The sequence below is a fragment of the Salmo trutta genome, chromosome 9 (assembly GCF_901001165.1).
Source record: "Salmo trutta chromosome 9, fSalTru1.1, whole genome shotgun sequence".
NCBI classification, from domain to species: Eukaryota; Metazoa; Chordata; class Actinopteri; order Salmoniformes; family Salmonidae; genus Salmo; species Salmo trutta.
In genome coordinates, this window is record NC_042965.1 from 24,000,368 (window position 1) to 24,026,733 (window position 26,366).

At 44.1% G+C, this 26,366-nt stretch overlaps 1 protein-coding gene across 5 annotated transcripts in view; it reads right to left on the minus strand.

The window, feature by feature from the left end:
• Positions 1-1,132: 1,132 nt before the first annotated feature.
• The window catches only part of setbp1 (SET binding protein 1), an 89,180-nt gene continuing 63,946 nt past the window's right edge, over positions 1,133-26,366 (minus strand). For 3 of the 5 annotated variants that reach the window (XM_029763161.1, XM_029763160.1, XM_029763162.1), the window contains exons 3-6: positions 24,491-26,366; positions 24,100-24,301; positions 13,662-14,709; positions 1,133-5,888 (exon numbers count right to left, since the gene is read on the minus strand). The exon at positions 24,491-26,366 is cut by the window's right edge and continues 700 nt beyond it. In XM_029763161.1, coding sequence (XP_029619021.1) covers positions 5,419-5,888; positions 13,662-14,709; positions 24,100-24,301; positions 24,491-26,366 — 3,596 coding nt within the window. In that variant the 3' untranslated portion in view covers positions 1,133-5,418. The remainder of the gene's footprint in view (positions 5,889-13,661; positions 14,710-24,099; positions 24,302-24,490) is intronic. The other 2 variants (XM_029763164.1, XM_029763163.1) reach the window with 2 other exon arrangements.

A 26,366-nucleotide genomic window follows, 5' to 3' on the forward strand; every position in this document is an offset into this window, starting at 1 on the left:
CTCCTGTGATTCCTTGTATAGTGCACTATTTTTGATCAGGTCATATAGGGCTTTGGTCAACAGTAGTGCACTATATACAGAATAGGGTGCCATTTGCGATGCACTCTACTAGAGAACAGGCCCAACTCCCAGTACTGACCAGACTTCAACAGTCTGTGGTGATGGAGTATATTATTATGGTGTTTTGACCTTCACTTTTCAGTTCTAAAAGAGACGCAAATGTTTAGTACATCTATCCTTTCACCCTGTAACCTTTCATAAAGACAGATTCGATCTGTGGAGAGAGTTGTGGTAGTCAATAGATGGCAATGCTAGAAATCACTTCATCTGTTACGAAAAAATACTAATTGTTGAGTTGGTGAGCTATATGTGTTATTTATCTGCTGGTAGAGTTATGATTTGATGTTTTAAATGTGTTAGGTGCCTGACCCTAGGGTAAAGAGGAGTGCACTGACCAGTGCAAGCATTGTGATCAGTCAAACATGGGCTCCTGAGGGGAGATTTAAGTGTGACAGCACTACATTCCAGAGTTCAATCAAAGAGGAATGATTTTAGCGCAATAACACCGGTGCCAACATTTCCATCAGCACTACACCAAACGCACAGACACACATTTGGGCAGTTCACACTGCAACCATGGCAACAGGAGAATTTTACAAGGTGGCAGCGGCCAATGGTAAGGCACTTCCCTCTTAGCCTACACCAATCACAGAGTGGCCTGCAGCCCAGCCTACCCTGCACAGCTCTTGATGAGCTAACAGAGGGCGAAAGTAGAGGGTATCTACTCTGTAGGTTACACTAATAGCGAGGACATTATGCGCGAGTGTGTGTGTTGTAATGTAGATGTGAGAGTAAAATGTAAGTGTGAGACTGTGTGTGATCCTCTGCAAGCTAGTAGAGTGTGGAAATGTGTGTATGCATGCGTGTGTGGAAGTGTGACAGAGTTGTGGGTCTCTGCAGCATTGCACAGCTTACTGCAGCCATCTAACACGCACGAACGCACACACGCAGAGAACTGGTCAAAAGTAGTAGACTATATAGGGAACAGGGTGCACTTGGAACACACACCGATGTTCCCCTGTGGAAGGTTACCTCAATAAGAGATCAGAACAAACACATCAATGACATCATCAGCTTTCAATAAATTCATTTATTATTTCACACAATGAATAACATGAACAAGTTCAACTGTATTTCATCTTAATAAGTGCCCAATGCTGCCAGCCAGGAAAACGGTAGCAAAAGAACAAGCTTTTCCTCAGAGAAAAGAAATAAAAAAAATAGACTACAAGATCATGATAGGTAAACATGACCAGAAGCATGCCAGCAGACATGGATATACATATACATTGCATGTATATGTGCATATGACATATATCTGTATATGAGAGAAGGCAAATACAAAATATGTGTACATTTACACATACATACTAAGAAGGATATATGCATATGCATGCCCATCTAAGTATTTACTTATTTCTATATGTCAAATATTTGCAATTTTTTATATTCATACAATGTACAAAAATGCTTTATGAATTAAAAATCCATTACAAAAAGAAACATATCAAACAATGTACAAGTCTTGCTCCAAATTCAATTGAAATTCAACTTCTCCGCTTGTCTAAAATATTGATGAATACAATCAAGTGGAGCATGCAAATAAAGGAAAACCCACTCTAGTAAAAAGGTTCAAATACACTATGTATACAAACTCAAATATGTCAACACAGTTAAGAGCTCACTTTGTGCTCTTGCAAAGTACATTTATTGGTTTCCTCATCGACGCTTCATCTGCATGTTCAGCTTTGAACAACATTATAGCGTAGAAACACAACATATATGTTAATGACTACACATATTAGTAGAGACTGTGGCTGCTTCTCACATAACTCCATATTTTCCATATAGTCTTCTGTAGTAGTACTCTACTTAGGGTGTAGGGAGTGATTTGAGATGCATGCAGTATGATTCAGCTCCAGTGGCTGTATTGGACTAGTCAGACTGGCCTAAGTGTGGAGGGGTAGAACTCTTCCCTAACCACTGATCCAGGACCAGATGTTCTTTCATCCCCCTGATAATGAAAGTTATGATTTAGGGTTGGGTGATCTGACCCTGGATCTGTGGTTAAGGGCAACTTCTACTTGTAGTCATACCAGCCATACAGTTGGACCAGAGTGAATACAGACCATGCGTTCGGTCTCTGTGTGTAGTTAAAGCAGAGGATCAGAACAATACTAGTCAGCTGTAGAAGGCACCGGAACATCGGCTGGTAGAGAAACAGACAGATCCCAGTGGCTTAACTCCAACATCAGAGACCAACCATGGAATACTGAGCTGCCAAGCTTGAAGTCTATAGACCCCTTAGACCGCAACTATACCACATCTAGACCCCTTAGACCAAACCTAGACTACCACTAGACCACACTCAGACACCCAGACCCTAGAACCGGTTAGAGAGATCCAGGCCTCCTGCAAAAGGTGTAGTTTGGTTATGAGATCCAGTTCAGTCTCTGCTCTCTCTAAGTGGCCTAGAACTGACACACACACTGACAAGGACAGGTGTATATTTGGTAATGCCCTCTGAGCACGTGGTCTTAGTACGTGGTTTGGTAATGCCCTCTGTGCACACACACACACACACGCACACGCACTTCTGCACTAGGCACCAATTGGCTGAGGGGAGTATAGCTGCTAGCCAATGGGGGTTCTTGGTCTTGGCTGAAGTGCAACAAGAGTCATTATCATAGGCTGGCACAGGTCCTGGGATCTTAACCTTGCTATGACTGTTTGATGAAAATTCTAATTGATGGATAGAGACTGACTAAAGGGGTATTGCTGGTTCTAATGTCTAAGATAGGTCTGTGTTCTAGGATGGGCTTAGGTTGGTTGAGGGGATATGCCAGCATGTGTAGCTGAGGCCAGTTTGTATCCATGCAGGCAGAACACAACAGAACAGACACTATTTACAACAGATAAACACTTCACTACTGGAGCTTGACTTCTGATTAAGGCAGCACTGCAGGGAGCTGCAGTCACTAAAGTTGACATGAAATGATAGTCACTTTCTGCACAACGCTTTACAAATTATTACTGATATTATTCACACTTCTGGATACATGACTGCATGTTTTATTGGGTAAATAAGACACTTATTTGTCTATGTGGAAGGGTGGACTCCTCAGACAGCTCAGGCCAGACCTGATGCATAGCAAACAACTACGTAAGACAGCATGGTTCCCACCAGAACTCCCCTGGCACAGCCTGCACGCCCACAGCCCGGGGGGCCTGGTTCCATTTAGATTCAAGTCCACTTTCCCTTGCTCCTACCACCTCTGCTCCTCACAGCTCAGATATGAAAAGACTGCATGGTGATGGATCGACCTTTCTCTCTAATAGAGTGCTTAACAGAGCTCTTTATCGGTTCAATCCAAAGAGCCAGGGGTGAGCATAAGGGGCGTGGAACCTGAAATGGAATCAGGCCTGTTGTACGTATGGCTGCAAAGGGACATAGGTAGTGCCCGTGTTGTGGTGGCTAAGACACACATGTCGAAAATGCACAATCATTAGTACGTGGTTTCAATCTCAGTGACTTCTCTGCATTTTTAATTCCCACAGAATGAGATGTGATGGTTTAAGAAACAAACATAAGGCACGTGCAGAACTGCTGGAGCTGACAAGAACCTCCCAGAGAGAGGAGAGGCTTCCCAAGTTTACATTAGACATAGGTCCCAATGAAATACTGCTATTTTATGAAATACTGAAAACATTCTAGCTAGCTAGCATCTAATGTCCTGTGTGTTTAGCTGCAGAATGAGAACACTGACAACCTCACACCTGTCTGACAAGTCTGTGAAACACGTAAAACTCTGAGACTTTGGTTCCCTATTCCAATACTTAATTGTTGTTTTTCTACCACTACTCAGATAGAAACCATCAGAGTACCACACACTGATCATTAGTCCTCCTCCAGCTTCACTGTCCAATCAAATCTCAGGCTTGGACTTAGGTTTGGCGCCATTGGCTGAGCATCCTGCATATTCAAATGGTTTAAATTAATGAACGTTTCTGAATGGATGTCCACCATTGAAGTCAAGGCCAAATCGTAAGGCTAGAACAAGCATGTAAGTGCTGACTTTGATTCATGTAAGTGTATGTTTATATAGCAAATTAAAACCAACTTTAAAGGTCGACATTGGGCACAAAAAAAATGGTCCAACCCCTCCTCTTTCTCAATTTTCAAACAGAAATGAGGTGTTGGTGGTTTGGTGGTTCATTGACGTGTCATTCTGTTCTTACGCTACGACTGACTAGTTTGTTAGCTAAGCTAGCCACTGTAGCTAGCCAGTATCTCCTCCATGTGTAGATGTCATTTCACAGGATTTGTTTTTGGACAGAAGCTGTAGAGATCGGTAGGAAATGGCACTTCTTTAGCCAAATATCTTATCTATATATTCTTTTGTTGCATTAAATGACCTGGTATGATGGAGCATTGATCAGTTATACAGTTAAAAGCCGTTATCTTTGTGTTTTTGCCCAAAGTTGACCTTTAAGGTTTCACCAAACACCCCTGATATTCCCATGTATGTGATGACCTTCTTATATACACAGAATATATGAATGGATAGACGTGGTTCCTTCAGTCTGAAAACAAACATGTCTTGAGTCACATCCAGGTCTATTTTTGGTTATAAAACCACAATCCCCACATTTATGGGCTATGGTATAACATTTCAGTTTGATATGAGCCAGTACATGTAAATGGGCTGTATTCTGCAGTGTAAAAGGCAGGTAAAAGTAGAGTATGTTCCTATGTACAGTTAGATCATAGCTGTAAAGGCCAGGGAGGCTCAGTCTAGCATATTGCCTTTATAGTATCTCTGCGGCGGGGGGGGGGGGGGCAAAACTAAGCAGAGCTGCACAATATCATATTAACCGATCACCACCCCCTGTCTGCTGGTAAAGGTGTGGCTAATGCCACATTCAGATAAAGACTATCATAAAGTACCATTGTATTTCATATCGTATAGTACCATAGTATCATACAGTACCTTATCAAATAGTGCCATATAGTATCAGATATTGTACCATAAAGTACCATACAGTATCATATTAAAGTACCGTATGCATCATTGTTTCACATACATGTATGGTAAGTGTCATTGTCGTCTTCAGAAGGAACACTCGTTCAGAGTGCAACACTGTTGCTCTTCTAATGTTACTCCAGAGAGACCTACTGCAGTCACACCCCTTACATCCAATCATAGAAGAGAAACAGACAGGCCAATAGGTCAAAGTGCACAGAGGTCCCAGAATTGACGTCTGTTTTGGCTGCTAAGGCCAGTGTTAGCTCCTCTCACCAGCTCTCTGATAGGCCAGAGCTCATCTGTATCGGCAACTGTCCTGCTGTCTGATTAGCTAATGAAACGCCATATCCCCTCCCTCTTCCTTCCTGGGTCTACCCCTGCGTTTCCCTCCTCTGGTCGGTAGGGGCACCAGAGAACGTGCTCTGTGAACTACCGTCTCAATAGCCACTGAGATTGAATCGTGATTGGAAAACTCCAGAGCCTGGGGGGCGGGACTTGGTCTTAAGCTCCGCTTTCCCGGTAGGTCCACACACCTCTCCAGCACCGGCATCCCAAAGCCCCTCCCTATGTCGCTTCCGTAATTGTTGGGTTCAAATTCATCAATGGGGTGTTTCCGGGGGCGACCAGGTCGCCTTTTGACAACGTTGTTGCCGGTCTTGGCCTGGCGCTGGAGACGTTTCACACGCAGGATCTTCTGCACGTGCTCAAAACTCCTCTGATTGTTGAGAGAACACATCCTCCTGACCTCACCGTGGATCTGTTCCACCTCATGACGCTTATATCTCCTCTTACCTGGAACACCTGAGAGAGAGAGAGAGAGAGAGAGAGAGAGAGAGAGAGAGAGAGAGAGAGAGAGAGAGAGAGAGAGAGACAGAGAGAGACAGAGAGAGACAGAGAGCGAGCCAGAGACAGAGAGACAGAGAGACAGAGTGACAGGGAGAGAGAGAGCGATAGAAAGAGAGAGAGAGAGCGAGAGACACAGAAAGAGAGAGAGAGAGAGAGAGAGACAGAGAGAGAGACAGAGAGAGAGAGAGAGACAGAGAGAGACAGAGAGAGAGACAGAGACAGAGAGACAGAGACAGAGAGACAGGGAGAGAGAGAGCGATAGAAAGAGAGGGAGAGCGAGAGACACAGAAAGACAGACAGTAAGAGAGAGCGAGACAGACAGACAGACAGAGGAGAGAGAGAGGAGAGAGTTAGATGTGGGACCGCACTTTGACAATGTAAGATGGAGAAGGGGGGTTTACAAGACATATATCAGCTGTTTAACAGTTAATGAAACAAAAGCTACATTAGGGGGTTCACAAGACAATGTTACCAAGAAAGAATTGTCTTGAATACCAACAAAAAGCCCACATTGCTGCTCATTGAAATATTTTGTTTGAGTTCCTTCCTGCTAATTTCCGCCATATTCAGGCCTGCCTTGCAGCTGAAACAGAAGTAGAGATTCCATCCTGTGCTAAAGAGAGGAGATAGAGATGGATAGTGAGAGAGAGAGAAAGAGAATGATGAATAGCGAGAGAGAGGAGCTTCCATTCTGCTAGCAGGAAACCCACAGAAATGTGTCCAGCCATTAAATGTGTCGCTATACAACAGTGTTTCTACGCATCTGGAGCACCGGCTGGCAAACAGGCCAGACACACGCACACACACCACAGATCATAACACAAATGCTCACACAAGCAGGCACACACACACACACACACACAAATTCAGCATAAGATTGGCTGAGCAGAGGAAACTGGAGACATATTGTTTCCTTCGTGCTGATGAACTGGGAACTCTGCCCTTCATACACACAGCTCTTTCTCCCCCCCCCACCCCCCCTTCTCTCTCCCCTATCTCGCTCTTGCTGTCTGGGAAGGACTTCTGGCTTTCTCGTTCAATGGGTTTTGAGAAGGAGACGAGGATAGAGGATGTGAGGAGTATGCAATTCAGATCTTCTCTCCCTCTCTAGCCCCACCCCCTCTTCTCTGGGCAGTGTTCCCAGATTGAACCAAAGCCAAAATGGAGGAATAGCACAATCAGACACAACAGGCCCAAAAACAGCCGCCTTTAAACGCGCCTGCTCTCTTCCTCTCTTTACCTCTCTCTACCTCCTCTCCTATTCAGTGTGGTTTCTCAGTATTTCAGGGTTTTCCTCCACATTGTTCTAAGCTGTGACAATGTAACAGTACTAACTAACCACTAAGGCTAACAAAGCGATAATTAGACCAAAATACATTTGAATGACACACAAATTAATTCATATTGAATCCATCATTGGTCTTCATAGCTATCAAATGCTTGCTGATGATTTTAAAAGACATAAAACGTTTAGTCCAGACTCTAGTATTGTAAACATGCCCAATGGTATTGAGATAAGACCTGCATCATAATACGATCATGATAACGTATAAAGCCTCCTGTCCATAGATTCTCTTCTACTGAGACAATACACTAGCACTGAGTAGTAGCAATTTGTGAGGCACAGAAACACACAGACACGCATGCGGGGACACACACACAGGAATTTATGAGATGCATACACTGAGTGTATAAAACATTAGGAACACCTTCCTAATATTGAGTTGCGCCCAATTTTGCCTTCAGAACAGCCTCAATTCATCAGGGCATGGACTCTATAAGGTGTCGGAAGCGTTCCACAGGGATGCTGGCCCATGTTGACTCCAATGCTTCCCACAGTTGTGTCAAGTTGGCTGGATGTCCTTTGGGTGGTGGACCATTCTTGATACACACAGGAAACTATAGAGCGTGAAAAACCCAGCAGCGTTGCAGTTCTTGACACACTCAAACGGGTGCGCCTGGCAACTACTACCATACCCTGTTCAAAGGCACTTAAATCTTTTGTCTTACCCCTTCACCCTCTGAATGCCACACATACACAATCAATTTGTCAATTGTCTCGAGACTAAAAAAATCCTTCTTTAACCTGTCTCCTCCCCTTCATCTACACTGATTGAGGGATCAAATAAGGGATCATAGATTTCACCTGGATTCACCTGTCATGTTTTGTACACTCAGTGTATTAGCATCATAAAAATGATTACCTTCAGCAGTACTTACAGCTCAGTATCTATAGCTCTGTCTCAGTCCAGTGGAGAATAAAGTTACTGGTCTGAGGTCAGTTCTGTGTCCTGTTTAACTATTTAAGATTTTGGTATGGCAAGCTGATCCGAGACCTGTGTTTAAGGTACACTGCTATCCAGAGCTTTTAGCCAACTGCAGGAGGATTAATTATATTGTGTGCGTGGGTGTGCACGCACACACAGAGAAAATCACTTTCATTAACTCCGTAAAAAGGATGACCTGCTTTTATGCAAATGATGGTGAGAGATTGCTGTCAGGTGCAGTTGAACCTGCTGATTAGTGGGAGCAGACACACAGTTCTAATCAGGCTCAGATAAACATCAAATCACAGGGCGGAAATGATTTAGAAACACCCAATCACAGGGAGGAAATTATTTAGAAACCTATCACAGGAGGAAATTATTTAGAAACACTCAATCACAGGAGGAAATGATTTCGGAACATTCTATCAGAGGGAGGAAATTATTTAGAAACATTCAATCACAGGAAGATGATTTAGAAACATTCAATCACAGGAGGAAATGATTTAGAAACATTCAATCACAGGAGGATATGATTTAGAAACATTCTATCAAGGAGGACATTTTTATTTTTATTTATTTCACCTTTATTTAACCAGGTAGGCTAGTTGAGAACAAGTGCTCATTTACAACTGTGACCTGGCCAAGATAAAGCAAAGCAGTGCATCACAAACAACACAGAGTTACACATGGGATAAACAAACATACAGTAGAAAAAGTCTATATACAGTGTGTGCAAATGAGGTAGGATAAGGAAGGCAATAAATAGGCCTTAGTGGCGAAATAATTACAATATAGCAATTAATGATTTAAATGATTTATAAACATTCAATCACAGGAGGAAATGATTTAGAAACATTCAATCACAGGAGGAAATTATTTATAAACATTCAATCACAGGAGGAAATGATTTAGAAACATTCTATCAAGGAAGAAATTATTTCAAAACATTCAATCACAGGAGGAAATGATTTAGAAAATTAAATCACAGGGAGGAAATGATTTAGAAAATTAAATCACAGGGAGGAAATGATTTAGAAAATTAAATCACAGGAGAAAATGATTTAGAAACATTCAATCACAGGGAGGAAATGATTTAGAAACATTCTATCAAGGAAGAAATTATTTCAAAACATTCAATAACAGGAGGAAATGATTTAGAAAATTAAATCACAGGGAGGAAATGATTTAGAAAATTAAATCACAGGGAGGAAATGATTTAGAAAATTAAATCACAGGAGAAAATGATTTAGAAACATTCAATCACAGGGAGGAAATGATTTAGAAACATTCAATCACAGGAGGAAGTGATTTAGAAACATTCAATCACAGGGAGGACATGATTTAGAAACATTCTATCACAGGAGGACATGATTTAGAAACATTCAATCACAGGGAGGAAATGATTTAGAAACATTCAATCACAGGAGGACATGATTTAGAAACATTCAATCGCAGGAGGAAATGATTTAGAAACATTCAATCACGGGAGGAAATGATTTAGAAACATTCAATCACAAGAGGAAATGATTTAGAAACATTCAATCACAGGAGGAAATGATTTAGAAACATTCAATCACAGGAGGACATGATTTAGAAACATTCAATCACAGGAGGACATGATTTAGAAACATTCAATAACAGGAGGAAATTATTTAGAAACATTCAATCACAGGAGGAAATGATTTAGAAACATTCTATCACAGGGAGGAAATTATTTAGAAACATTCTATCAAGGAGGACATTTTTATTTTTACTTATTTCACCTTTATTTAACCAGGTAGGCTAGTTGAGAACAAGTTCTCATTGACAACTGCGACCTGGCCAAGATAAAGCAAACCTTTGCTCTCTTAAATAATTATGAATCGATCCACCATTGAGCACAAAAACAACACTTGTTACAGAATATTTTACACAGAGTTACACATGGAATAAACAAACATAGTCAATAATACAATAGAAAAAGTCAATATACAGTGTGTGCAAATGAGGTAGGATAAGGAAGGCAATAAATAGGCCATAGTGGCGAAATAATTACAATATAGCAATTAATGATTTAAATGATTTATAAACATTCAATCACAGGGAGGAAATGATTTAGAAACATTCAATCACAGGAGGAAATGATTTAGAAACATTCAATCACAGGGAGGAAATGACTTAGAAACATTCAATCACAGGAGGATATGATTTAGAAACATTCAATCACAGGAGGAAATGATTTAGAAACATTCAATCACAGGGAGGAAATGATTTAGAAACATTCAATCACAGGAGGAAATGATTTAGAAACATCCAATCACAGGAGGAAATGATTTAGAAACATTCAATCACACAAGAGTGGAGAATAATATACATTTCAGATCAGTGTGTCTGTGTGTGTTTTAATTGGGCTAGGGCTGGTCTGTGGACGTAGCAGTAAGTCATGCTGGTGTAGGGAGGAGAGAGGGAGACAGGGAAGAAGGAGTAGAGAGAGAGGAAGGAGAGAAAGAGGAAGATGGGGAAGAGGGAGTGGAGAGGGAGGGAGGAGCGGCGGGGAGGCTGGGAAGATGGGGGAAGAGGGGGAACAAGGAGAGGAGAGAGTGAGGGAATAAAGAGAAAGAAGGGGTATACCCTGTCTAGAGCAGTAGAAGCGATGGAGGAAGGGAGAGGGAGAAAAAGGGGTAGAAGAAGGGGGTTAGAGAGGGGGGTAGTGTGTGCGTGAGTCATCTCCCATGGGACCCCTGGGGAGGGGGATGTAATCTAAGTGAGCCCCTGGCTTCTCTCCCCCTCCGCTGGACTAGGCCCCACTCATTAAAGTCTTGGCTGGTAGCCAGCTCTGTTAACACAGCCACTGCCTTTTACTGCCTGTCTGGAGAATAGAAATCACAACCTGGGAATCATATATCTCTGGGACCAACCATTGGCAGGCTGAGAGGGAGGGAGGGAGAGATTGGTGAATTATAGACCTCTCCACCCATGCGTTTCGTTCTCTCTCTCTGGCCAGATGTGCTCGCTGCACTCAGAATACAGAATGTACCACAAACACATTTGTTCAGTATTTGGTGCTTTAGGAGCTGACTGCCTCTTTGTCTGCTGTAGGCTTACACATGTTCATCTGGCTGCTTGAAAACTGGGAAGACACCTTAAAACACTATCCACATCATATATATACATTTGATGTAAAAACAGAATAATAAGCAACTACTGAAATTGTTTTCCACTATCGGGACAAGAATTAATGCATGCACTGCCTCAGTACAACAATATATTTTGAGCTAAATCTGAACAATCAGATATCTGGAGAGAGTGGGGCTGTGTTATAACATGGTAATAAGTCTAATAGAATAGTAATACGTTGTTACCTGTTAGAGTGGAGCTGTGTTACAACATGGTAATAAGTCTAATAGAATAGTAATACATTGTTACCTGTTAGAGTGGAGCTGTGTTATAACATGGTAATAAGTCTAATAGAATAGTAATACGTTGTTACCTGTTAGAGTGGAGCTGTGTTACAACATGGTAATAAGTCTAATAGAATAGTAATACATTGTTACCTGTTAGAGTGGGGCTGTGTTACAACACGGTAATAAGTCTGTTACTGTCAGTAATACGTTGTTACCTGTTAGAGTGGGGCTGTGTTACAACATGGTAATAAGCCTGTTACTGTCAGTAATACGGTGTTACCTGTTAGAGTGGAGCTGTGTTACAACATGGTAATAAGTCTAATAGAATAGTAATACGATGTTACCTGTTAGAGTGGGGCTGTGTTACAACACGGTAATAAGTCTGTTACTGTCAGTAATACGTTGTTACCTGTTAGAGTGGAGCTGTGTTACAACATGGTAATAAGCCTGTTACTGTCAGTAATACGGTGTTACCTGTTAGAGTGGGGCTGTGTTACAACATGGTAATAAGTCTAATAGAATAGTAATACGTTGTTACCTGTTAGAGTGGAGCTGTGTTACAACATGGTAATAAGTCTAATAGAATAGTAATACGTTGTTACCTGTTAGAGTGGAGCTGTGTTACAACATGGTAATAAGTCTAATAGAATAGTAATACGTTGTTACCTGTTAGAGTGGAGCTGTGTTACAACATGGTAAGTCTAATAGAATAGTAATACGTTGTTACCTGTTAGAGTGGAGCTGTGTTACAACATGGTAATAAGTCTAATAGAATAGTAATACGTTGTTACCTGTTAGAGTGGAGCTGTGTTACAACATGGTAATAAGTCTGTTACTGTCAGTAATACGTTGTTACCTGTTAGAGTGGAGCTGTGTTACAACATGGTAATAAGCCTGTTACTGTCAGTAATACGTTGTTACCTGTTAGAGTGGAGCTGTGTTACAACATGGTAATAAGTCTAATAGAATAGTAATACGTTGTTACCTGTTAGAGTGGAGCTGTGTTACAACATGGTAATAAGTCTGTTACTGTCAGTAATACGTTGTTACCTGTTAGAGTGGAGCTGTGTTACAACATGGTAATAAGCCTGTTACTGTCAGTAATACGTTGTTACCTGTTAGAGTGGAGCTGTGTTACAACATGGTAATAAGTCTAATAGAATAGTAATACGTTGTTACCTGTTAGAGTGGGGCTGTGTTACAACACGGTAATAAGCCTGTTACTGTCAGTAATACGTTGTTACCTGTTAGAGTGGGGCTGTGTTACAACATGGTAATAAGTCTAATAGAATAGTAATACGTTGTTACCTGTTAGAGTGGAGCTGTGTTACAACATGGTAATAAGTCTAATAGAATAGTAATACGTTGTTACCTGTTAGAGTGGAGCTGTGTTACAACACGGTAATAAGTCTAATAGAATAGTAATACGTTACCTGTTAGAGTGGAGCTGTGTTACAACATGGTAATAAGTCTAATAGAATAGTAATACATTGTTACCTGTTAGAGTGGGGCTGTGTTACAACACGGTAATAAGTCTAATAGAATAGTAATACGTTGTTACCTGTTAGAGTGGGGCTGTGTTACAACACGGTAATAAGTCTAATAGAATAGTAATACGTTGTTACCTGTTAGAGTGGGGCTGTGTTACAACACGGTAATAAGTCTGTTACTGTCAGTAATACGTTGTTACCTGTTAGAGTGGGGCTGTGTTACAACACGATAATAAGCCTGTTACTGTCAGTAATACGTTGTTACATGTTAGAGTGGAGCTGTGTTACAACATGGTAATAAGCCTGTTACTGTCAGTAATACGGTGTTACCTGTTAGAGTGGAGCTGTGTTACAACACGGTAATAAGTCTAATAGAATAGTAATACGTTGTTACCTGTTAGAGTGGGGCTGTGTTACAACACGGTAATAAGTCTGTTACTGTCAGTAATACGTTGTTACCTGTTAGAGTGGGGCTGTGTTACAACACGGTAATAAGCCTGTTACTGTCAGTAATACGTTGTTACATGTTAGAGTGGAGCTGTGTTACAACATGGTAATAAGTCTAATAGAATAGTAATACGTTGTTACCTGTTAGAGTGGAGCTAGAACTGTGGAAGGACTCTTCTCTTTCATGGATCTTCTCTTTCCTGGCATTGTGGAACGACATCACCCCTTCCTCTCCGAACACTGCTAAGCCCCTCCTTCTGCCATGCCCACTGCCCTCCTCTTTCTCCTCCCGCAATCTGAAAAGGTCAGAGGTCAAATCTGGCCGCAGTGATTGGCTGCTGTAGTTGCTCACGAAGCTGCTCACTGGCTCTCCGGGCGTGCGTTGGCGAAACTGGACATGGTCCATAGAGAGAGAAGAGAGAGGGTTCGATGCAAACATCGCTCCCCTGGATCCCCCTCTAGAGCCTCTCCCACCCCCCCTTTGCTTCTCCTGACGCTTCTGGTTGGTCATCTCCCACCTGTCAGTCAGCAGGTTGAGCAGCCCATTGGTCTTGGCACCGCTGAAGAGCCCGCCCAGCTCCTGTCTGTCATGGGGTGAGAGGAGGTTGGTTTCTTCCTTATGTTTGTGTTTGTGCTTATGTTTCCTCTTGTGGAGCCTCACCCCTCCAAGACCTCCACCACCCAAGGATCCCAGTCCTTCTCCCCGACCAGAGGAGCCCTGCAGTGGGCCGCTAGATGCCTGGAGCTTGGAGTGGCCCCCAGAGTGGAACTTCGGAGGGGGGACGGCAGGCCTCATGAAGGGGGAGGGTGGTGAAGGGCCGTGGGGATGGTGGGGAAGGTATAGGGGGGGGGATGGGGCGTAGTAGCCCAGGCTCAGAGGCGGGGCATAAGGCATGGCATATGGTGCATAGTAGTTTCCCGCCGCCAGCGGATACCCAAACCCCTGGACAAAAGGCAGCTTGGATGTGATTGGCTCGCTGGTTTTGGCGGGCCGGCCGCGCCTCCTCTTGGCCTTGAGCTCGGCGGTCCTGCGAAGGTACGGGGCGGGGTCACAGGGGTAGGGGTCATAGGTCAGGGGGTAGTAGTGATGGTGGAAGTTGAGGCGGAAGATGGAGGGGTAGGGGTGCTGGGGGTAGCAGGAGGCGTAGCGTCGGTGAGACACATGTAGCTGCTGCAGCTTTACCACCACCTGGCAGAGGAGAGGAAGAGGAGAGGTCATATCAGTACTGGATAATACATACAGTCCAGAGGAGAGGAGGAGAGGTCATATCAGTACTGGATAATACATACAGTCCAGAGGAGAGGAGGAGAGGTCATATCAGTACTGGATAATACATACAGTCCAGAGGAGAGGAGGAGAGGCCATATCAGTACTGGATAATACATACAGTCCAGAGGAGAGGAGGAGAGGTCATTTCAGTACTGGATAATACATACAGTCCAGAGGAGAGGTCATATCAGTACTGGATAATACATACAGTCCAGAGGAGAGGAGAGGTCATATCAGTACTGGATAATACATACAGTCCAGAGGAGAGGAGGAGAGGTCATATCAGTACTGGATAATACATACAGTCCAGAGGAGAGGTCATATCAGTACTGGATAATACATACAGTCCAGAGAAGAGGAGGAGAGGTCATATCAGTACTGGATAATACATACAGTCCAGAGGAGAGGAGGAGAGGTCATATCAGTACTGGATAATACATACAGTCCAGAGGAGAGGCCATATCAGTACTGGATAATAAATACAGTCCAGAGGAGAGGTCATATCAGTACTGGATAATACATACAGTCCAGAGATGAGGAGGAGAGGTCATATCAGTACTGGATAATAGATACAGTCCAGAGGAGAGGAGGAGAGGCCATATCAGTACTGGATAATGCATACAGTCCAGAGGAGAGGAGGAGAGGTCATATCAGTAGTGGATAATACATACAGTCCAGAGGAGAGGTCATATCAGTACTGGATAATACATACAGTCCAGAGGAGAGGAGGAGAGGCCATATCAGTACTGGATAATGCATACAGTCCAGAGGAGAGGAGGAGAGGTCATATCAGTAGTGGATAATACATACAGTCCAGAGGAGAGGTCATATCAGTACTGGATAATAGATACAGTCCAGAGGAGAGGAGGAGAGGCCATATCAGTACTGGATAATGCATACAGTCCAGAGGAGAGGAGGAGAGGTCATATCAGTAGTGGATAATACATACAGTCCAGAGGAGAGGTCATATCAGTACTGGATAATACATACAGTCCAGAGGAGAGGAGGAGAGGTCATATCAGTACTGGATAATACATACAGTCCAGAGGAGAGGAGGAGAGGTCATATCAGTACTGGATAATACATACAGTCCAGAGGAGAGGTCATATCAGTACTGGATAATACATACAGTCCAGAGGAGAGGTCATATCAGTACTGGATAATACATACAGTCCAGAGGAGAGGCCATATCAGTACTGGATAATACATACAGTCCAGAGATGAGGAGGAGAGGTCATATCAGTACTGGATAATACATACAGTCCAGAGGAGAGGAGGACAGGCCATATCAGTAGTGGATAATACATACAGTCCAGAGGAGAGGTCATATCAGTACTGGATAATACATACAGTCCAGAGGAGAGGAGGAGAGGTCATATCAGTACTGGATAATACATACAGTCCAGAGGAGAGGAGGAGAGGTCATATCAGTACTGGATAATACATACAGTCCAGAGGAGAGGAGAGAGGTCATATCAGTACTGGATAATACATACAGTCCAGAGGAGAGGAGGAGAGGTCATATCAGTACTGGATAATACATACAGTCCAGAGGAGAGGAGGAGAGGTCATATCAGTACTGGATAATACATACAGTCCAGAGGAGGAGGTCATATCACAGTACTGGATAATACATACAGTCCAGAGGAGAGGAGGAGAGGTCATACCAGTACTGGATAATACATACAGTCCAGAGGAGAGGTCATATCAGTACTGGATAATACATACAGTCCAGAGGAGAGGTCATATCAGTACTGGATAATACATACAGTCCAGAGGAGAGGCCATATCAGTACTGGATAATACATACAGTCCAGAGATGAGGAGGAGAGGTCATATCAGTACTGGATAATACATACAGTCCAGAGGAGAGGAGGAGAGGCCATATCAGTACTGGATAATACATACAGTCCAGAGGAGAGGAGGAGAGGTCATATCAGTAGTGGATAATACATACAGTCCAGAGGAGAGGTCATATCAGTACTGGATAATACATACAGTCCAGAGGAGAGGAGGAGAGGTCATATCAGTACTGGATAATACATACAGTCCAGAGGAGAGGTCATATCAGTACTGGATAATACATACAGTCCAGAGGAGAGGAGGAGAGGTCATATCAGTACTGGATAATACATACAGGCCAGAGGAGAGGTCATATCAGTACTGGATAATACATACAGTCCAGAGGAGAGGAGGAGAGGTCATATCAGTACTGGATAATACATACAGTCCAGAGGAGAGGAGGAGAAGCCATATCAGTACTGGATAATACATACAGTCCAGAGGAGAGGAGGAGAAGCCATATCAGTACTGGATAATACATACAGTCCAGAGGAGAGGTCATATCAGTACTGGATAATACATACAGTCCAGAGGAGAGGAGGAGAGGTCATATCAGTACTGGATAATACATACAGTCCAGAGGAGAGGTCATATCAGTACTGGATAATACATACAGTCCAGAGGAGAGGTCATATCAGTACTGATAATACATACAGTCCAGAGGAGAGGAGGAGAGGTCATATCAGTACTGGATAATACATACATTCCAGAGGAGAGGAGGAGAGGTCAAATCAGTACTGGATAAAACATACAGTCCAGAGGAGAGGCCATATCAGTACTGGATAATACATACAGTCCAGAGGAGAGGAGGAGAGGTCATATCAGTACTGGATAATACATACAGTCCAGAGAAGAGGAGAGGTCATATCAGTACTGGATAATACATACAGTCCAGAGGAGAGGTCATATCAGTACTGATAATACATACAGTCCAGAGGAGAGGAGAGGTCATATCAGTACTGGATAATACATACAGTCCAGAGGAGAGGAGGAGAGGTCATATCAGTACTGGATAATACATACAGTCCAGAGGAGAGGAGGAGAGGCCATATCAGTACTGGATAATACATACAGTCCAGAGAAGAGGAGGAAAGGTCATATCAGTACTGGATAACACATACAGTCCAGAGGAGAGGAGGAGAGGTCATATCAGTACTGGATAATACATACAGACCAGAGGAGAGGAGGAGAGGTCATATCAGTACTGGATAATACATACAGTCCAGAGGAGAGGAGGAGAGGGCCATATCAGTACGGATAATACATACAGTCCAGAGGAGAGGAGGAGAGGTCATATCAGTACTGGATAATACATACAGTCCAGAGGAGAGGAGGAGAGGTTCATATCAGTACTGGATAATACATTCCAGTCCAGAGGAGAGTCATATCAGTACTGGATAATTACATTACAAGTCCAGAGGAGAGTCATATCAGTACTGGATAATACATTACAGTCCAGAGGAGAGGAGGAGAGGTTCATATCAGTACTGGATACTACATACAGTCCAGAGGAGAGGTCATATCAGTATGGATAATACATACAGTCCAGAGGAGAGGAGGAGAGGTCATATCAGTACTGGATAATACATACAGTCCAGAGGAGAGGAGGAGAGGTCATATCAGTACTGGATAATACATACAGTCCAGAGGAGAGGAGGAGAGGTCATATCAGTACTGGATAATACATACAGTCCAGAGGAGAGGCCATATCAGTACTGTAGAGGATAATACTGATACAGTCCAGAGGAGGAGGTAGGAGAGGTCATATCAGTACTGGATAATACATACAGTCCAGAGGAGAGGAGGAGAGGTCATATCAGTACTGGATAATACATACAGTCCAGAGGAGAGGAGGAGAGGTCATATCAGTACTGGATAATACATACAGTCCAGAGGAGAGGAGGAGAGGTCATATCCAGTACTGGATAATACATACAGTCCAGAGGAGAGAGCCATATCAGTACTGGATAATACATACAGTCCAGAGGAGAGGAGGAGAGGTCATATCAGTACTGGATAATACATACAGTCCAGAGGAGAGGAGGAGAGGTCATATCAGTACTGGATAATACATACAGTCCAGAGGAGAGGCCATATCAGTACTGGATAATACATACAGTCCAGAGGAGAGGAGAGGCCATATCAGTACTGGATAATACATACAGTCCAGAGGAGAGGTCATATCAGTACTGGATAATACATACAGTCCAGAGGAGAGGAGGAGAGGCCATATCAGTACTGGATAATACATACAGTCCAGAGGAGAGGCCATATCAGTACTGGATAATACATACAGTCCAGAGGAGAGGTCATATCAGTACTGGATAATACATACAGTCCAGAGGAGAGGTCATATCAGTACTGGATAATACATACAGTCCAGAGGAGAGGCCATATAGGTACTGGATAATACATACAGTCCAGAGGAGAGGAGGAGAGGTCATATCAGTACTGGATAATACATACAGTCCAGAGGAGAGTTCATATCAGTACTGGATAATACATACAGTCCAGAGGAGAGGTCATATCAGTACTGGATAATACATACAGTCCAGAGGAGAGGCCATATAGGTACTGGATAATACATACAGTCCAGAGGAGAGGAGGAGAGGTCATATCAGTACTGGATAATACATACAGTCCAGAGGAGAGGAGGAGAGGTCATATCAGTACTGGATATTACATACAGTCCAGAGGAGAGGTCATATCAGTACTGGATAATACATACAGTCCAGAGGAGAGGAGGAGAGATCATATCAGTACTGGATAATACATACAGTCCAGAGGAGAGGAGGAGAGGTCATATCAGTACTGGATATTACATACAGTCCAGAGGAGAGGTCATATCAGTACTGGATAATACATACAGTCCAGAGGAGAGGTCATATCAGTACTGGATAATACATACAGTCCAGAGGAGAGGCCATATAGGTACTGGATAATACATACAGTCCAGAGGAGAGGAGGAGAGGTCATATCAGTGCTGGATAATACATACAGTCCAGAGGAGAGGCCATATCAGTACTGGATAATACATACAGTCCAGAGGAGAGGAGAGGTCATATCAGTACTGGATAATACATACAGTCCAGAGGAGAGGAGGAGAGGTCATATCCGTACTGGATAATACATACAGTCCAGAGGAGAGGAGGAGAGGTCATATCAGTACTGGATAATACATACAGTCCAGAGGAGAGGAGGAGAGGTCATATCAGTACTGGATAATACATACAGTCCAGAGGAGAGGTCATATCAGTACTGGATAATACATACAGTCCAGAGGAGAGGTCATATTAGTACTGGATAATACATACAGTCCAGAGGAGAGGCCATATCAGTACTGGATAATACATACAGTCCAGAGGAGAAGAGGAGAGGTCATATCAGTACTGGATAATACATACAGTCCAGAGGAGAGGTCATATCAGTACTGGATAATACATACAGTCCAGAGGAGAGGAGGAGAGGTCATATCAGTACTGGATAATACATACAGTCCAGAGGAGAGTTCATATCAGTACTGGATAATACATACAGTCCAGAGGAGAGGTCATATCAGTACTGGATAATACATACAGTCCAGAGGAGAGGCCATATCAGTACTGGATAATACATACAGTCCAGAGATGAAGAGGAGAGGTCATATCAGTACTGGATAATACATACAGTCCAGAGGAGAGGAGGAGAGGCCATATCAGTACTGGATAATACATACAGTCCAGAGGAGAGGTCATATCAGTACTGGATAATACATACAGTCCAGAGGTGAGGAGGAGAGGTCATATCAGTACTGGATAATACATACAGTCCAGAGGAGAGGTCATATCAGTACTGGATAATACATACAGTCCAGAGGAGAGGAGGAGAGGTCATATCAGTACTGGATAATACATACAGTCCAGAGGAGAGGAGGAGAGGTAATATCAGTACTGGATAATATATACAGTCCAGAGGAGAGGAGGAGAGGTCATATCAGTACTGGATAATACATACAGTCCAGAGGAGAGGAGGAGAGGTCATATCAGTACTGGATAATACATACAGTCCAGAGGAGAGGAGGAGAGGTCATATCAGTACTGGATAATACATACAGTCCAGAGGAGAGGTCATATCAGTACTGGATAATACATACAGTCCAGAGGAGAGGCCATATCAGTACTGGATAATACATACAGTCCAGAGGAGAGGCCATATCAGTACTGGATAATACATACAGTCCAGAGGAGAGGTCATATCAGTACTGGATAATACATACAGTCCAGAGGAGAGGTCATATCAGTACTGGATAATACATACAGTCCAGAGGAGAGGAGGAGAGGTCATATCAGTACTGGATAATACATACAGTCCAGAGGAGAGGAGGAGAGGTCATATCAGTACTGGATAATACATACAGTCCAGAGGAGAGGTCATATCAGTACTGGATAATACATACAGTCCAGAGGAGAGGAGGAGAGGTCATATCAGTACTGGATAATACATACAGTCCAGAGGAGAGTTTATATCAGTATTGGATAATACATACAGTCCAGAGGAGAGGAGAGGTCATATCAGTACTGGATAATACATACAGTCCAGAGGAGAGGCCATATCAGTACTGGATAATACATACAGTCCAGAGGAGAGGAGGAGAGGTCATATCCGTACTGGATAATACATACAGTCCAGAGGAGAGGAGGAGAGGTCATATCAGTACTGGATAATACATACAGTCCAGAGGAGAGGAGGAGAGGTCATATCAGTACTGGATAATACATACAGTCCAGAGGAGAGGTCATATCAGTACTGGATAATACATACAGTCCAGAGGAGAGGTCATATTAGTACTGGATAATACATACAGTCCAGAGGAGAGGCCATATCAGTACTGGATAATACATACAGTCCAGAGGAGAAGAGGAGAGGTCATATCAGTACTGGATAATACATACAGTCCAGAGGAGAGGTCATATCAGTACTGGATAATACATACAGTCCAGAGGAGAGGAGGAGAGGTCATATCAGTACTGGATAATACATACAGTCCAGAGGAGAGTTCATATCAGTACTGGATAATACATACAGTCCAGAGGAGAGGTCATATCAGTACTGGATAATACATACAGTCCAGAGGAGAGGCCATATCAGTACTGGATAATACATACAGTCCAGAGATGAGGAGGAGAGGTCATATCAGTACTGGATAATACATACAGTCCAGAGGAGAGGAGGAGAGGTCATATCAGTACTGGATAATACATACAGTCCAGAGGAGAGGAGGAGAGGTCATATCAGTACTGGATAATACATACAGTCCAGAGGAGAGGAGGAGAGGTCATATCAGTACTGGATAATACATACAGTCCAGAGGAGAGGCCATATCAGTACTGGATAATACATACAGTCCAGAGGAGAGGTCATATCAGTACTGGATAATACATACAGTCCAGAGGAGAGGCCATATCAGTACTGGATAATACATACAGTCCAGAGGAGAGGAGAGGTCATATCAGTACTGGATAATACATACAGTCCAGAGGAGAGGAGGAGAGGTCATATCAGTACTGGATAATACATACAGTCCAGAGAGGAGAGGTCATATCAGTACTGGATAATACATACAGTGCAGAGGAGAGGTCATATCAGTACTGGATAATACATACAGTCCAGAGGAGAGGAGGAGAGGTCATATCAGTACTGGATAATACATACAGTCCAGAGGAGAGGTCATATCAGTACTGGATAATACATACAGTCCAGAGGAGAGGAGAGGTCATATCAGTACTGGATAATACATACAGTCCAGAGGAGAGGAGGAGAGGTCATATCAGTACTGGATAATATACACAGTCCAGAGGAGAGGAGGAGAGGTCATATCAGTACTGGATAATACATACAGTCCAGAGGAGAGGAGGAGAGGTCATATCAGTACTGGATATTACATACAGTGCAGAGGAGAGGTCATATCAGTACTGGATAATACATACAGTCCAGAGGAGAGGAGGAGAGGTCATATCAGTACTGGATAATACATACAGTCCAGAGGAGAGGAGGAGAGGTCATATCAGTACTGGATAATACATACAGTCCAGAGGAGAGGAGGAGAGGCCATATCAGTACTGGATAATACATACAGTCCAGAGAAGAGGAGGAGAGGCCATACAGTACTGGATAATACAGTTACATACAGTCCAGAGGAGAGGTCATATCAGTACTGGATAATACATACAGTCCAGAGGAGAGGAGGAGAGGTCATATCAGTACTGGATAATACATACAGTCCAGAGGAGAGGAGGAGAGGTCATATCAGTACTGGATAATACATACAGTCCAGAGAAGAGGAGGAGAGGTCATATCAGTACTGGATAATACATACAGTCCAGAGGAGAGATCATATCAGTACTGGATAATACATACAGTCCAGAGGAGAGGTCATATCAGTACTGGATAATACATACAGTCCAGAGGAGAGGTCATATCAGTACTGGATAATACATACAGTCCAGAGGAGAGGAGGAGAGGTCATATCAGTACTGGATAATATACACAGTCCAGAGGAGAGGAGGAGAGGTCATATCAGTACTGGATAATACATACAGTCCAGAGGAGAGGAGGAGAGGTCATATCAGTACTGGATATTACATACAGTGCAGAGGAGAGGTCATATCAGTACTGGATAATACATACAGTCCAGAGGAGAGGAGGAGAGGTCATATCAGTACTGGATAATACATACAGTCCAGAGGAGAGGAGGAGAGGTCATATCAGTACTGGATAATACATACAGTCCAGAGGAGAGGAGGAGAGGCCATATCAGTACTGGATAATACATACAGTCCAGAGAAGAGGAGGAGAGGCCATATCAGTACTGGATAATACATACAGTCCAGAGGAGAGGTCATATCAGTACTGGATAATACATACAGTCCAGAGGAGAGGTCATATCAGTACTGGATAATACATACAGTCCAGAGGAGAGGAGGAGAGGTCATATCAGTACTGGATAATACATACAGTCCAGAGGAGAGGAGGAGAGGTCATATCAGTACTGGATAATACATACAGTCCAGAGAAGAGGAGGAGAGGTCATATCAGTACTGGATAATACATACAGTCCAGAGGAGAGATCATATCAGTACTGGATAATACATACAGTCCAGAGGAGAGGTCATATCAGTACTGGATAATACATACAGTCCAGAGGAGAGGTCATATCAGTACTGGATAATACATACAGTCCAGAGGAGGCTGGTGGCCAAAATAATATGAGGACGGGCTCATGGTAATGGCTGGAATTAAATTAAAGGAAAGGTATCAAACACATGGGCTCTCCATTTGTTAGATGCCGGTCTATTTATTCCATTCCAGCCATTACAATGAACCTGTCCTCTGATATCTCTGTGACATCATATACAATAAGTCTAGTGGCAACTTCATTCTACTCCTCCTAAGTTTTATGAAATTTTAATAGGAAGTTGGATTTGATACCTCTTCTAGCTCAGACAGGAAGTTCAGGTGGTCTCTACTCTGCAGACACTTCCTCTTCCTGCGGTGTTTCTGCTTCTTCTCCTGCTGGGACAGGAAGTTGTCCACCACTGTCGGCTGCTCACAGCGACCCCTACTGCCGCGACTGGACGCCTCCAGAACGGCAGACTCCGCAGCCTCAAACCCACACAGGTCAAACGAGTACCTGCAGCACAAAACAAAAACCTGTCAACTGGATGTACAATGTCGCTATTGTGGTTTCAAACAAACGGGGGGGCAATATTCACTCACTCACTTTCTCCCTCCCTCACTCACTTAACTAGCATACTATCTCACTCACTCAGTCACTTCTAGCTAACTAACTAACCATGTAAACTAACAGAGAGATAGATACCTGCGTCGAGCGTTGGTCCCCTTCTCTGTCTGGTCAGAGGTGCTGTTGTTGTCCGTCCCTATGCCGCTGTCGCTGGGAATAGTCTCCTCGCTGTGTGATTCACTGATGGGTGACAGCGTCACCTCCTTGATGGACGCCGCCCCCTCAGATAGGTGGGACGGGGAGTTGGCCAAGAGGCGCGGGGGAGACAGCTTCCAGCCGGCACCCAGTAGCCCCCTGCCTGGGGGTTTAGAGGGCAGGGCACTGATGGGCTGCAGGCTGGGCATGGTGGCGTCAGAGTGGGGGCCGTGAGGGCCGGGGAGGCACAGAGAGGACAGGGTGTGGGGTCTGAGGAGGAGGGTACTGGAGCTGAGAGGGGGGGTGGAAGGCACTAGGAGTCTGTTGTACAGGCTGGACATGGAGGCAGGCACAGGGGGCTTGGCCCCCCCACCTCTGGGGGGAAGGGTTTGGGTGTCAGAGCGCGGCTTCCTCCCCCTCTTCTTCCCGATGTAGATGGTTCCTCTTTTACTGACGTTGATCTGCTTCCCCAGACGAGCCTCAATGGTAGAGGCCATGACTGTCATGGCGGAAGAGACTGGAGCCGAGGCGGACTTCAGCGCCAGGCTTCCATGTTGGCTGGAGCATGATAGGATCTCATTCAGGATGCTCTGCACCTTCCCCAGCTTCAGCCTCTTCACCGGCCTGACATGGGCACCCTCACCGCGCTTCACTTTCAACTCATTAGCATTAGGGCTAGTGGAACCAGATGCGATTTGGCCAAGCGTGGTCTTTCTCCTACGGCTGAGCCCAGCAGGGCTGTCCCGGGCTAGAGGGCTCAGGGGGGAGGTGGAGGTGCCCTCATGGATGGTTTCCACAGTGAGCAGGGGTTGTTTTTTGGGACGACCTCGTTTGCGCTTGGTGGGGGTGTGGACAGTCAGACTGTCTGTGTTGGTGTACAGGGGGCTGGAGGGGGTGATGGGGAAGGCAGAGGGGGGCTCACACATAGCTGACAGGGGGCTTCGGCCACTCTCCCTCTGGACTAGGTTGGGGGGGCTTCGGGACTTCAGGTAGGACCACCGGTCCTTGGTCTTGGGAAGGCTGGGGCTGGGGTTAGGGCTGGGTTTTAGGCTAGTTTTGGGGTTAGGGTTAAATATGGGGCTTAGGTTGGGCGGTCTAGGGTTAGGGTTGAGAGTGGATCTTGAATTAGGGATATGGTTGGGGTTAGGGCTAGGCAGTCTGGGGCTAGGGTTGGGATCAGGGTGTTTGTGGGGATCTGTGGCTGATCTAGGATGGCCAACTGGGTTCTTCCTCACCCAGCTCTGGATCATGGCTGATTCCATGTTGGCCCCACTCATCACCCTTGCTCCTTTCTCCACTCTCTCACCTATCTCTGTTCTCTCTCCTATCTCTGTTCTCTCTCCCTTATCTGCTCTTTCTCCTTTCTCCCCTTTCTCTCCGTCTGCCTCAAGCTGGCTACCCTCCTCACGCCATCCTGACCGAGATTCACTCCTGTGGGAGTCCATCTTGTTGCCTTCCATCTTGTGGGTCTCTCTTTTATGAGACTCCATCTTGTTGCCTTCCATCTTGTGGGTCTCTCTTTTATGAGACTCCATCTTGTTGCCTTCCATCTTGTGGGTCTCTCTTTTATGAGACTCCATCTTGTTGCCTTCCATCTTGTGGGTCTCTCTTTTATGAGACTCCATCTTGTTGCCTTCCATCTTGTGGGCCACTTTGGGCTCTGGAGGCCCTGATTTGCTCCTCTCTGTGATGTCAGTGCCCTGCAGCTGTTCTGATTGGTCTTGCTGGGTGAGTGACTCCTGGAGACACCGCCTCCTCCTCCGTTTCCTCCCTATTCCCTCTTCCATCAGCTCAGGAGCACCAAGCGCTGGCATCTCCC